Source organism: Melopsittacus undulatus, chromosome Z, assembly GCF_012275295.1.
Source record: "Melopsittacus undulatus isolate bMelUnd1 chromosome Z, bMelUnd1.mat.Z, whole genome shotgun sequence".
In the NCBI taxonomy this organism is placed as follows: domain Eukaryota; kingdom Metazoa; phylum Chordata; class Aves; order Psittaciformes; family Psittaculidae; genus Melopsittacus; species Melopsittacus undulatus.
The window spans coordinates 36,437,010-36,451,455 of NC_047557.1; the positions used below are offsets into that span (position 1 = coordinate 36,437,010).

Below are 14,446 nucleotides of genomic sequence, written 5' to 3' on the forward strand. Positions count from 1 at the left end.
TCCTCTTGGAAGGGGATCTCGGTGCCCCTTGCGATTTTGAGGGAGCCTTTCTCTGCCACGTGCTGGGGAGAAAGCGGGCTTCTCAACCCCAGGAGAATTGCCTGTCCAAGGCACAGCCGCGCAGGCAAAAGCTGAAGCCAGTCCCTGTCAGAAGTGCTCCCTCCACAGCCACAGTGCCACAGGACAGCACGACCTGCTTCCAGGCAGGCAGCCGTGGAACTGACCTCATACCAGCCCCGGGAGACAAGAAATGAGGTTATGGCTGTGACATCATAATAGGGCACGAGGCAGAATGGGAGAGACACTGCTGTTGTCCTGGTGCAGCCCATCTGGAGCCATCACAGCCCCGACCTGAGAGGCAGAACTCGCTCCTCTGGCAGCTGCTGCGGGAGCCAGAGCATGTGAGCTCCTGAGCCTTGGGGGGCCTGTGCCGGGTGCTGCTGCCTTACTTTACACCTCACACCTGGGCCCACAGGCCAGGGGGACTGTGGCTCTTGTGCCAAGGCACAGAATCATAGAATCATAGAACGGTTAGGGGTGGAAAGGGCCTTACGATTGTTTGTTTCCACACACACACCCCCCACACCACACCCCACCCCCCCCCGCCCCCATGGGCACGGACGCCTCACTCTAGACCATGTTTCCCAAAGCCCTGTACAACCTTGTCTTGAACACTGCCAGGAATGCAGCATTTACCGCTTCTCTGGGCAAACTGTTACAGTGCCTCACCACCCTCACAGTAAAGAACTGCCTCTGTTTTAAGTTTGAACCCATTACTTGTCCTACCACTACAGTCCCCACATGCTGTCCCTTGGGTGACTCCACTAGCACGCCATCACGCCACCTGTGCCTGCCAGGTGCCTATGTGTGGCCACCAGGCCTCATGGCTGCCCTGCTCCCTACCTCCTTTCTCCTGACCCCACAGGTTCCCAGAAACTTCCCTGAGGTTTCCCACTGCCCATTCCTGGGATTCTCGCTGCCTCAAGGCCTCCCTGACCCCTGGGACCCCTGACTCCTCCTCCACAAGGCCCCCACAGCTGGACCAGAGCAGGCAGGCCAAACGACGGTGCATGGGAAGGCCCCACAGGCATGGGGGAAGCATGGCAGGGGGCTGAACCAGGAGAGCTGAACCAGGATCTCTCTGGAGCTCTGGCTGCTCCTCGAGGGAGGCTCCTGTGTGCAGCTGCCACATAAGCGTGCATAGATCACACTGGAGGATCCAGCAGCCTCAGCAACGGACAAAAGTGCCCGTCACATCAGGCACAAGCCACCTGAGCAGCTTGCTGCGCCTCTGAACTGCCCAGACGAGTTTCTCCCTGCTTGTGCAAGGAATTCCTTGTGGGTAGTGCCTTGGGTTCTGCCCCCTCCCCGGTCTCCACACACCTCTGGGGGCTGGAAAAAGTTATCAAGATACTGGTTTTGCAACCAGCCATTGAATGAACGTAACGTTCAGAACAAGACCACAAGATGGCGGTTAGGACACCCGTTTTTGCAAAAACGTGTAATAAATCACTGCTTCACTGCTGTGTCTTGCCTGGGCCTTTACAAGAAATGTTTTTAAGTTTCCAACAGGCCTGGCCACGTTTCCCGCTATGTCTTTGAGCCGGCCTGTGGAGCAACATTGCTCTGCTCCACGCTAAAAACCAGCCATGCTCCTTGGCTTGGAGGCTTTTCCTTCCTTTTGTTTCTGGAGGAGGAGGTCTCCTTGTCCCCTGCCGGCAGCATTCATTTCCACTACCTTCCCATGAACCTTCACTCGATAAATGCAGGTGTTGGACGACTCACCCCAGTTGCTCCGTATGGCAAGTCTGATAAACTGAAAAGCCCTGGAAAGCTCATTCTGCAAAGCAAACATAGCAAAGAGATGTGTCACTCGTGGAGCTCAAGGAGCAGCAGGAAGCCCCATGCGTCTTCCTCTGCCAGCCTGGCCCTTGCTCTGGGAGGTGCACTCCCACCCTGGCCTGGCTGACAGCTTCTCCCTCCTTCCCTTCTCCCACCCCTGTGCTTCTGCAAAGCAAAGCCCTGGACCGAGTGAGCAGGCTGAGCCGCTGCACAGACCTGAGGCTTGCTGGGTCAGGGCCAAAATGGAGCCTGGGGAAAGTGCTGCTGCTGCTGGGACAAGGTGCTGCTGTCCCCCCCGCCACTGCCTGCATGGCTGAGGCTCGGTCCCTGCACTGCCACCCCTTCCCTTCCGAGTGGCCTCTGTGCTGCAGAGTGGCCTGGGAGCACTGCTGGGCAGGGGCTGTGGCAGCACCTTGAGGCTCCTCCAGCTGCATACCCAGCAGAGCTCAGGCCCAGAGATGTGGCCACCCTGCAACTGCCGGTGGGGCATTCCCACGGTGCTGCCTGTTGGCTTTCACCGCCTGACACTGTATTTTAGGGCAGCGTGCAGCACGTGTGTCGCTGGCAAGGCCACAAGAAGCAGCAGGCACAGGTGGGGAGCTCTGGGCAGCTGCACCTCCAGTAGGGTCCATATGGGTCTTACTCTGCTTTTGCTACCCTTGCTGAGGGCTGCTTCGCCCAATCCTCCATCTCAGCCACGTCTGCCTCAGCCAGGATGGGAGCTCTGCCCCTTGAGGGACCGTCAACATTCCTCCCGCCATGGACTTGCTGGCAAATGTACGTTTCTGCCCTGATGTGTTGCCCACGCACACTTCCCAGACCTGCAGAGGGAAGGTCTGGATCGGCTGTTCCGCTATGTCATAGGTGAAAGTCCCGAGCAGAGTTTCCTCTTCCCCATCCATTCCCTTGGGAGAGAAAGCACAGGGTAGAGGTCAGGCTCATCTAAGCCATGAGAAAACATGCATGCCGGGTCTGTGCCTGCAACCCAGCCCTTCTCACATGGCACCAGTGCATGCTGGTCCAAGATATGGTGGAGATGAGCTCTTGAGCTAAAACGCAAGCCTTAAGATGGGATGACACCACCCTGCACGTTCCACCAAATGTCCCCCCCTTGGGGCACAGCAGTGCTTGGGAGAGACCACAGAAAGCAGCAAGCCCCCATTACAGCTTTTTCCCATGGCTGGAGCCCAGCCCCCAGTGTCCAGCAGAGACTTACAGAGACGGTGAAATCTCGCAGGGCGCTGCTGATGCCCCCAAGCCCAGAGGACACCTTCAAGGGATGCTGCACAGTGATCGCTGTTGGTTGGACTTGTGTGGGCAACCGAATGTCCACCTGGCTCTGAGGTGCTTGGAAAGGCCAGCAGTATCCTGGGGAAATATCCATCTGCAAGCAGAGGGCAACAGCAGTTACTGGGGAGGGTGTGACATGGCCCGTGCTGCTACCACTGCAGCCAGTAGTACTGGTGGCAGAGCACTTGTGCTCAAATGAGTGGTGAGTTGGGAAATGGAAGAAGTGCCCAGACGTCTTCCCAGATGGGAAAAGAGGACTTGCTCAATTCCCTGGGAGAGGAAAACATCCATCTTGAAATGTCTGATAACCACACACCTGAGCCAGACCTCTGGAGAAAGCTCTCTCTTTGCCCAGCGCTCTGCATCTCCCCTGACTCCTGCCATACCCTATCTAAAAAGTGACGTTCGGAGCTGGGGGAGGCAACTGGGATTGCTAAGGGAAATGAGAGCATCCTAGAATCATTCAGGTTGAAAAAGACCCTTGTGGGCTACCAAGCCCACAGCTGATTTAAGTCCCTAAGTGCCACATCTGCATGCATTTGAAATACCTCCAGGGATGGTCACTCACCCTTGGCAGCCAGTTCCAGTGCTTGACAAGGCTCTCAGTGAAGAAATTTTTCCTAATATGCAATCTGAACATCCCCTGATGCGACTTGAGGCCATTTCCTCTTGTCCTATCACTTGTTACTTGGGAGAAGAGATGGACACCCTACCTCGCTACATTCTCCTTTCAGGCAGCTGTACAGAATAATAAGGTTTCCCCTAGGCCTCCTTTTCTCAAGGCTGAAAAACCTCACTTCCTTCCACCACTCTGAGAGGACTTGTTTTCTAGACCCTTCACCAGCGTTGCTCATCTCCTTTGGATGTGCTCCAGCACCTCAGTGTGTTTCACATCACAGATGGGGCCATGAGAGGGCAGGAAATGGGGAGAGCCCCTGCTGTTGTATTGCTGCAGCCCAACTGCATCCACCTCACAAGACCATGACCATCCCTGCCCTGAGCCAAATTTCAGGTGACAGAAAGATAAGCACCTCCCTACAACCTCTTTTCAGGTAGTTGTAGAGAATAATAAGGTCTCTCCTCAGCCTCCTTTTCTTCAGGCTAAACAGCACCCTAGGGGCTTGCCCTCCACCTTACTAGGGGGCACAAAAGCAGCACTGAGGCTCTCTGCTACCATACCTGCACAAAAGTATCCAGATGGTTTGAATCACAAGCAAAACGGAACACACTGCAGGGCCACATATAGCTCCTGGGGGATCTCTGCAGGTCGATGACGGTCCCTGAAGGGAGAAGAGGGCAACTGACTGTGAGAGGCCGCAGGCTCCAAGGGTCTGGTGGCTCTAGGGTATTTCTAAGGCTGCCTACCAGTCCCCCAGCCCTGTGCCCTCAGAGGTGATGCAGGCAAGAAGGGCATGCCGATGACCAGTGACAGTGTCTCTCTCACAGTGTGTGCACTGAGAGGAGGTTTGCAGGTGCCGGGAGACTGCGAGTCCCCATGGGAAGGGCAGGGGGCCGAAGTTGAGGCCCTGCTGTGTGGAGCACAAAGGACACCCTAACCACTTGCTTTCAGTCCCCAGGAAAGCTCGGTGGAGTCTGCAGCATGGCCTCATTTGGGAGTGCTAAAGAGGAGCGCAGCACAAGACCTGCCTGCCAGCATCCATACCTTTGCTTTTCAGAATCCAGGCAGACATCTGGATGCTCTCTTCCAAAGGCATTGCAGACATTGCCATTCTTAGGTCCTGAAGTTCCTGGGGAAATGAAACGTGCCAGACAACCACCTCAGCAAGGATGTTCAGTGTGAGCGCGGAGTGCTGGCACAGAGCGAAGGACGGAGCCTGAGTCAGGAAGCACAAGACAAGCCTTGTCTGAACAGCTGCCAGGCTCAAAGCCTTCTCAGGAGAGTGAAGACCTGGCAACACAGTTCGTGTCCACAGGCAAGGTGTGGGTCTGGGCCCAATGGCCTTTTCTCCACCTCCATACTGTCCAGCTCAGCCTGCTGACAGGCTCAGACTTGCCAGGGCCAGATACTCCTGAGAGGACATACAATGTCACTGCTCTCTGGGGCCAGGACAGAATTACTAGAGGCTCCAGTGCACCGGTAGAAGGATTTGGGCAGTTCTCCACTGCCAGACATGCCCAATTAAACTTGGCCAGGGGAAGGGGCATTACAGCAGAGAAGCTCAACCAGTAGAAGCTGACGTTACAGCAGAAACTCAACCAACCCTTGGTGAGGTATGGGGTGCAGAGTGAGGAGGAAAACTACACCAGCAGTCCCAGGAAAGCATCCTCTGTGGGGTCCTGCCCGTCCCAGCCCTCTTTCCCACGTGCAGGATCACCTTCTCCACACTTCTCAGGTCTGCAACCAGGCTTGTAACCGCCGTCCTCAGCTCTTGCACCCCCTCCGCTTGTTTCCCCAGCATGCTGAATGAGTTCCTGCAGACACCAGAGCGGATCTTGTCAGAGAGCTGCTCAGCCCCTCTTGCACCTGCAAGCTCAGAGGCAGGCAAGTAGAGACGCAGGTGCTCGAGCCGCCTTTTCTTTCCCTGCTTTGTGAGTGCTTCCCTTCACCTCCAGCTTGAGCAAAAGGCAAAGAAAGGGAAAAGCACAAGCCCTGGGTACCACACTTGCATGGGAGTGCAAACAGCACAGGCCCAGCTGCCACTCCTACACCAAATGAGCTTTGGAACGGGGGAGGGCTCTTACCGCAGAGACGTCAACTCATTCACAGGCTTGTCTGGCATGACCTGAAAGGGAAAGACTCTCTGCTTGAGTCCCAGAGCTGCAGGGGCCCTGCTGAGCCAGCAGCTCTAGAAGGGCATAGCAGAAGCTGCTGCTGTTTCTCTGGCTCACGGCCTGGAGACAGAGGGTTTGGTGATTCTACCCACCCACCGTCCACAGCATTCCTCTGCAGGACCTTCCTGTCCCACAACAGTCACTGACCTCTGACACCTCCTGCGGCAGCACCATCCATATTGGCAGAAAGGTCCCAAAGTAGGCACCAGCTGCAGTTCAGCATGAGAGAAAATTTACTATTGTTTCTAGTGATCCCCATACTCCTGCTGTCTCCTCCCACACCAGGGTAGCAAGAGGTTCTCTCTGGGGTGATGTGAGCACCAACATGGGGCTCCATGGGCTGCGAGACAGCCATCTCTCTGTCCCTCCCCCTGATTGGCACTGCCGAGGAGCCTCAGCTCAGCTGGCGCTGCTTCCCAAGTGATGCCCAGCTCTGGCCCTAGCTGTCACTATCTCTGGTTCCTCCAGCACACCTCTAAGAGTAGAGCTACAGGAGCAACCAGGTTCTTATTTCTGTGAAAGACCCTCTCTGGCCTCCATTCACAGCTTTGCAGGCTGTTTTCTCCATCTAGCTCTGCCCATCTGCCTTTTGCACACACACGTCCTGATCATGCAGCTAGGCTGGAAGTACATCCTGCCTCTATGCATGGGTCTGCAGACTAGGCAAGTCATTCTGGGGCACCTTGTGCACAGCCTGTCCGCAGACGAAAGCTGTACAAAAGGAGAGACCTCTGTTCAAAAGGGTCCTACTCGCTTAGCCTTCTCGCTGTGTGCATCCGCAGTTGTCTCTGGGCCGGCTGGGACCTGCATGTAGGGAGGTCCCAGAGCTGCAGAAGAGGGAGGCTGGAGGCCTCCACACAGGTTCCTGTACCTCTCCCTCATCTGAAATTTTCACCCAGTGTGTCTGTGCTACCACAAGCGGGGGGTGGTCAGTGCTCACCAACAGCGGCTAAGAAGATCAGGCACAGGATCATCAAGCATGCGCTCTTCGTCTGGGTGATCTCTTTCCTGAAACGGAGGGGATCCTGGTGTTACCAGTGCTCGTGGACTGGGACAGAGACCTGTACAGGGGCGTTTTCACTTGTGAGGCCATGGCACAACCTTCTACTGCACAGGCTTGGCCCTGACGCTGAGCACTCTTCTGTGCTCAGGGCAACCCTGGTGGCCGAGCTTTCGGCCACTGACACATGCAGCAAGTGGGGCTGCTGAGGGGTTTTGCTTTCACTGCTTTCCAAGCAGCTGACCCAGCCCTGGCAGCTGCCAGCAGGAGCTACGCTCTTCTGGTCCGCAGTACTGCCAGCCTCCCCCAGCCCACCGCACTCCCTCCCAAAGTCCACAGTGAACACGTGCTGTACTCACACACTGCAGATGCAGGCACTGAGGTATCGCTGGGGGAACAGCAGAGGTAGCGCCAGATGACCAAGAACGATCAAGACCACACCTGGCAAGTAACCAGACAAAAGCCTGAGGAGCCTGCTTGAGCACACCCACTGGGATGAGCGGCAGACACCGCAGGAGCTGGGCACTGTTCCCAGGGCAGGGCGATCTCTCCCCAGCGCGGTGGCTAGGGCAGGGCCAGAGGGGGCAGCTGTGTGCACTGTAGGAACAAAGGAGGGAGGGCCAGGCAGCATCCCTTGCAGGCACATCACAGACGGTGTGTCCCGGGAAGGAGGGCAGCGGGAGGTTTCAGGCTCTGGGCTCCCACCGTAGGGGTGTACCCCATGGCCGCTGGAGGATCCCAGACGGATATGGAAACAGTAGCCAGCGCTGCGGCAGTCACATAGCTGAGCTGGTGCAAGGCTGTCCTTGGAGCAGGATGATGCCGGCTCTGCAAGGATGTTGTGTGCAGCCCCAAACATGGGGTGACAGGCGGCCTCTCGACCTCACCTTCTTTGGCTCAGTTAACATCAGGGGGAGGCAGGAGGGAGCGGGAGGATCTTTGGCATCTTTCCTGAGAAAGTTGTCCACCCTGACTGTGGTCAGGTGCTAACAGGCTGTGAGCGTTCACACTCCCCTTTGGATTCATCTCCCAGCAAAAAAATGCTGGGCAGATGCACACTCAGAGCCGGGCAGCCTGCAGTCCCCAGTCTGCTGCAGTCATGCCAGCATCATCTCCTCCAGCTCCAGGGGAGTCCAGAGCACTTTGCAGGGGATAGCAGAGTTGCACTTACTCTCATCGTCTTGTGAGCTGTCCCCGCAGCATGCAGGCTGCTGCTGGGTCATGGCCTGGACCGCCTGAGAACAGGTAAGTCTGTGGGGCAGAAAACCAGAGAAAGCCCTGTTCCGCTCTGTCTCCATGCCATGTAATCCGAGGCAGGTGGGAGCTGCCGGCACAGAAGCCCTGACCAGGAGACAGGGCTGGGGAAGGCTCCCCGAAGACGGGCCCGCCATGGTGGGGGCCAGGTGGTGCAGCAGCAAGGTGTCACAGCCGTTTCCACTATGTCATCCTCTGCCCACCGGGCCCTTCTGTATCGGCCTGGCCTTGGGTGGGCATTCCAGGGGCCCTGTGCCGATCAGAAAGAGGGCACAGGCTCCTCCAAAGCCCTTCGCCTCTTCCCAAAATCCCGGCAGCACTAAGAAGTCCCCTGGGCTGCTCTCTGCATCAGAGGCCCAGGGAGAGAGACTGAGCTGTCCCACGGCTCCGCTAGAGGCTGCCCACGCAGAGTTGCACAGTGTCTGCAGGAGGCACTCTAAGACAGCTCGTGCAGAAGACCAGCAGGGATATCCCCGAGTGCCCTCCCCACCAGGACCCCGGGCTGGCACTGGCAGCAACAGTGCTGGAGTTGGACTGGGGCCTCATGGGGCCTTCCAGCGACTTCCCCAAGCTCCACGACTCCTGCTCTGCATAGAGCCCTTGTCAGCTTTTCCACCGTGTCCCCCACCAGCCCCGAATTAGGCTCTGCCAGTGCTCACAGCAAGCTGAGGCCCCCAGGAGGAACAAATCCTCCATTAACACACCTAATGTCCACGCTGTGGGCAGCTCTCCTCTTGGAAGGGGATCTCGGTGCCCCTTGCGATTTTGAGGGAGCCTTTCTCTGCCACGTGCTGGGGAGAAAGCGGGCTTCTCAACCCCAGGAGAATTGCCTGTCCAAGGCACAGCCGCGCAGGCAAAAGCTGAAGCCAGTCCCTGTCAGAAGTGCTCCCTCCACAGCCACAGTGCCACAGGACAGCACGACCTGCTTCCAGGCAGGCAGCCGTGGAACTGACCTCATACCAGCCCCGGGAGACAAGAAATGAGGTTATGGCTGTGACATCATAATAGGGCACGAGGCAGAATGGGAGAGACACTGCTGTTGTCCTGGTGCAGCCCATCTGGAGCCATCACAGCCCCGACCTGAGAGGCAGAACTCGCTCCTCTGGCAGCTGCTGCGGGAGCCAGAGCATGTGAGCTCCTGAGCCTTGGGGGGCCTGTGCCGGGTGCTGCTGCCTTACTTTACACCTCACACCTGGGCCCACAGGCCAGGGGGACTGTGGCTCTTGTGCCAAGGCATAGAATCATAGAACCTCCAGAAACCTCCACACCTGCTTGCTCTGCACCCAGTGATAAGAGCACAGAGCTCCTTACCAGCGCGGCTGGGGCAGGAGTTCACAGCCACCCCGAGCTCCTCACCTTGCCTTTTGGTCTTCACTCCCCTTGGGTCCTTCCGCCCCGGGCCCAGCATCTGCCACTCCCCCCTGGCACTGCCACTGTTTGCTGGCCAAATTCTACCTTCTTTTATTTTAAAAGAGCATTAGAAAGCCATCTTTTCTATTGTATTGGCTAAAAGAAATTTCCCTCTAACCCTTTCAAGAATTTTTCGTCCATGTAGGAGAATTACAGATAAAGAACAGGAATGGGGAGGCAGAAGTTAATACTCTAAAAGATAAGTTTCTTGCGGGAAGTCTTTGATTCTGCATCAGTTTTCTTTTAAATCACAACAAATTTTAAAACCACATTCAGAACACTGGGAAGCAACATCAACGGTAACATTTCCTACTACTTGAACAGCAGGAGATGAGACTCTGAACTGAACAGTGTACTGCTGTAAGTATACTCATGAAAGTCAGAGACTGGAAAACTAATACTGTTCAAAAGAAAAATAAGATACATAGTATTTGTCTAGAATATATCCTTTATTATTTGCAGTCTGTATAAATTTTAATACATGATTGAATTTCTACATCATTATCTCTGTTTAAGTACAGCCTGGTCTTTTCCAACAACCCAGTCAATTGCACCTTTATGATGTAAAGTCAGTATTTATGAAATATTGCATATGCATCTATGAACTTAGAAAAATAACATGCAAAGAAAACTATTACTGTGAAGCTGGTAAAAAAGACAGGTAAAACAGTCAATCCCCTTTTAGTGTGTTACGGCTTTGCACTAAGTGTCAGATGTCAAAACAGTTTAAAATGCTTCTTGTTAAAGGCACTTACTGCTGGTTGAACTTTCAAATTTAGTTCTATTGCATGAAGACATGTATCTCTGAGATCATACTTTCATAATACAACAGTCCAAAAAGGCAGCAAAAAGGGAAAAAGGGTGTTTATGTTAAAAGTATGAAAATACTAAAAATTAACACAACCTTTCAGGATTTGGTCCTTATAAAACAGGCAACAGCATTCAGGCAGTAGGAGATTTCTTCTGTTATATGCTAACAAAATAATTAATATCCCCAAAAAAATGAACTCTTTCAGTTCCAGTGTATAGATATGTTTAAGTAGAATAGCGTACCCTCCAACACTACCCCCAATAAAAATATAACTTTTCAAGACTAACTACTGCTCCACTTTGGCTGTGAAGGAAGAAAACTTAAAAGAGCATTATACATGCACATATTAGCAAGCCTACAATTCTGTGTCCCGGTATCTGGATGGCTGTCCATAATAGCCCTTCTTAGAGTGGTCTGATAGCTGCCGACGGTACTCCTCCTCCTCCTCTGCATCACTGCCATAACTGCCACGGTTCTCTAGGTAAGGTCTAACAGGAGGTTTCTGAGGTTCTGGAGGTCTAGAGCTAACAGGGAGTGAGAGAGAGAGAGAGAGAGACTCTTTACTTCTAGTTTGAAAAATAGTTATGCTTAGCAATGGCTTAATGGCCATGCACAACAACCTAGAAAGGCTCATGAAGCCCCTTCTAGACCCTAAACAATTGCATGGTCATGATAAGCCTATTTGAAGAGATATTTCCATCAGGAATTTCATGTTCAGATTTGATCTATTCAGTCTATCTGGAGGAATGCCAAATGTAGTATTACTAAACACCACCGCACACACACCCACGAAGTGCTTAACAGAACTTTATTCCCTGAGCACAGAAGTTTTCAGCCACTCCTGCTACTTCAACTGACATTTTCCTCAATTACTTTTGCATCAGATTCTTTCTATGCCTGCTGCTTCTTTTGCATCCCCAGTTTCCTGTCTCAAAGTCTTCTCATCTGACATTTCTTAAATTGGCAGCCTTCTCTCCTCACTCAAGACTCTCAGTAGAGCTCTTATCCTTAAAAGTGGGCAGAAATAATCCACACATTTGGGTTTTGTACACTGTGGTGCTACCCATTTAATGTGACACTAAGCAGATATATAGAAATAAAGTCTGCCAGGGAAAGGCATTTTCTCAGTTTCAAAAGCCATGATTTTTGCAATCCCTGGTGTACAAAACCAAGACATAATCCTCCTTCCCCATTATCCCAATACTTAATACTCTCTTGAATCAATCATTAACATTCCCATAGAATGGCAATAGCACTGATTTCTGTATGTAAGCAAACATTCCGTGTACGTGGTTAAAGATTACACTACTTCTAAAAAGCTTCTGAACCTATTAAAAAAAAGACAGTTTTCTGAACCCACCAAGAAAATCTGAAAATAATCACTTAATTTTTGCATTTTAGATTATATATTATGACATCATCATCTATTGGCTGTTACTAAGAGATGAGAAAAACAAAGTTCTGCAAAGCAGAAGACATCATACAGTGTGTTAGCTTTTGCACAGGTGACTGCTCAAGTCAGAAATAGAGTGTGTAGGGTAAGAAGACACCATGGTCAAGCTGTCTAGAGGTCACTGAATTTTAATGAAAGACTGCTACTACGATGAGACTTGATGAGTGACCTCAGACAAGTTTCATCCTCACTTTTCATACCCAGACATCACATCTGTAACTGAATGAACATTTAAGTGTTATTAAGTAATTAAACCAGCAATTTTTGTTAGGATAGACTAACAGTCATCAGGTGTTCAGCACAGAAAGAGTAGATATCAGAGGATGTGAATGCAGAAAAGCTGAGTAATACTGATCTCGGAAAAAATCTAGTTCTGCATGTAGTTCAAAAAAGAAGAGGTGACAGCACGAATGAATAGAAATTAAAAAATACTCTGAAAAACAAAACGAGTTCACTGAAGTTTTGACCCATCTTACAGTAATCTTTGAGGCACAACAACAAAGCAATATACCAAGCAGGATTATTTGTATGACTGAAAACTGGCAAGATCAGCCTTCCTCCTCCTGGTGAACAATCACGACAAAATGCTTTAAACTGGGTACACCTTACCTCATAGGCTGAGGCCAGTTCTGTTCTGACTTCTGTGTTTTGATAGGGACAGCATAAATATCTGGGTGCTTCTCAGCTATCTCAAGCTTGAAAAGAAAGTATGAGAAAAATAAATGTTCTTTTTAAGTCTAACTATTAGGGACCCTAGACGGTACATCTAGCAGATCACAGCTAGATCTGAAACAATTAAAGCACAAATTGATAACTATGTTATTCATGTTCCTACAATTATATGATCCTTTGCTGGAGTTGTAATACCAAGTGCACGTGAAAACAATGAACTGCCAAAAGCAACAGGATTAACAGAAGTCAGCTTTCTATAGTTACAGTAGGAAGCCTTAAAACATGTCCTCTTTTTACATCCAATCCACACAAGAGTATGTCTGAATGTGTGGTTTCCCAAACTTTGCTTCCCAGAAGCAACACAATGCAAGGGCATGATTTGCATTATTCAGGATGCAGGCTGTTCTATCTGGTGGAAAGCACAGCAGGGGGAGAATGCTTTTCTTCATACCCTGGCATTCTGGGCCTCTTGTAGCTCTTGCATTCTTTGCTTCCTTGCCTTATGATCCATCTCCTCAAATATTTTTACTTTCCTCAATACAGATTTTGGAGTATTTTCTTGTTCACTTCCTTCCTCTTCCAACTTTGCCTCCTCCTCTGCAGGTGGGACTGCAGGCTGAGAGCTTCTCAGGACGGGACGCCCAAAGGCAGGTTTCACAGAAACAGGTGGTGGTGCTGCTTTAGCTGATACAGATGAAGTCTCACTGCCGACAGCAACATTACTTGATCTGGAGTCATAGTTCTTGGGGAAGTCATATAGATCCTCTTTGTTTTGTAACTTTCCCTGTAAGTATAAAATAAGCAAAGTTGACATCAGCAACTTCATAACTCTCATTTCAAATTAAGGCTTTGATCTGAAATTAGTAATTTGTCTATGCATTTCATAGTGTCAATCTTCATCCAAAGAAACACTTGCAAGTTATTTGAGCTGCTGCAACATTTTGGGCGTACGCTCATATACTACACATCAACCTACAGAAGACTAGCACATTTAGACATGTTTGCCCCATTTGTTAAGGATTAACACAACTACAACATGTGCTAGGGGAGAGCACAGAGAAAACTGCCCTCCCAAATTATTTGTCAGTACTACCTAATGTAGAATATCACTACGAGGAGAAGTGCACAGGACCCAAACCTGTTTTCTATTGCATCTTTTTTAACTTACACATGTCCTACTCTGCTCAATCTCTGTTGTTAAGTCATACTTCAATATATTCTGAATATATGCAGTATGAAAGGGCACCCATCCTCATGAAGAAAAAACTTTGGGTTCAGGGTACACCAGGAATTGCGAAAATAGAATTTGGTGTCAATTTTTCCCCACTGTGTCACTATTCCTGAGCAAGGTTGGAATAAACAGTTACCATGAGTTTCTAGTGGTGGAGACTGATTTCAGAGGTGGTAGATTCTGATTTTGTGCTTCACAATAATGGCCATCAGATACACTTTTCCTGATGATCAGCCTACATGTGGTCTTGTTGAATTAAAAAGGTGCCTTTGAAATTGTTAACAGACTTTCTTATTGTATAAAGAGACCACATATATTTGAAAAGAACTGTTATCCTTTTTCTGTCTGATTTCTGCTGCAACACCCCAGTCATTCCTTTTCTCTGCACTTACAATGTTTTCTAGACTCTAATCACTACTGTTGCTCTTCCTGATGTCCCACCTGGAGAGTTCTCTGGGAAGAACGACTTTGTATTGAGGTTTGTTTCTACAAGTTTACCTTAGGTGGTTCTGGTTTGAATGCTGGAGGTGGACTTGGTTCTCTAAGGATCTCCCTGCTACCAGCTTTTCTCAACTGTGCCCTTGGTTCTGGATTAATATTTTTTAAGCTCTGTGAAAGAAAAAAAAAAGATATAAAAATCACTGCAGTACCCACTAATTCAATAATTTTTACCCCTCGCTCAAGTTTACT

At 50.9% G+C, this 14,446-nt stretch overlaps 2 protein-coding genes across 4 annotated transcripts in view; both read right to left on the reverse strand.

The window, feature by feature from the left end:
• Nucleotides 1-1,528: 1,528 nt before the first annotated feature.
• Nucleotides 1,529-7,784, reverse strand: LOC115947423 (SUN domain-containing protein 5-like). The gene is made up of 10 exons (XM_034073089.1): nt 7,285-7,784; nt 6,866-6,933; nt 6,073-6,134; nt 5,836-5,876; nt 5,469-5,565; nt 4,796-4,880; nt 4,312-4,412; nt 3,059-3,226; nt 2,664-2,747; nt 1,529-1,840 (listed from the first exon to the last, which is right to left on the reverse strand). Exons 1-10 carry the CDS (start codon nt 7,782-7,784, stop codon nt 1,637-1,639), a joined length of 1,410 nt encoding a protein of 469 aa, XP_033928980.1. The 3' UTR covers nt 1,529-1,636.
• Nucleotides 7,785-10,019: 2,235 nt separating this feature from the next.
• Nucleotides 10,020-14,446, reverse strand: part of TJP2 (tight junction protein 2) — a 66,665-nt gene continuing 62,238 nt past the window's right edge. For all 3 annotated transcript variants that reach the window (XM_031054149.2, XM_031054150.2, XM_031054148.2), the window contains 4 exons: nt 14,255-14,365; nt 12,977-13,309; nt 12,463-12,548; nt 10,020-10,924 (listed from right to left, as the gene is read on the reverse strand). In XM_031054149.2, coding sequence (XP_030910009.2) covers nt 10,756-10,924; nt 12,463-12,548; nt 12,977-13,309; nt 14,255-14,365 — 699 coding nt within the window. In that variant the 3' untranslated portion in view covers nt 10,020-10,755. The remainder of the gene's footprint in view (nt 10,925-12,462; nt 12,549-12,976; nt 13,310-14,254; nt 14,366-14,446) is intronic.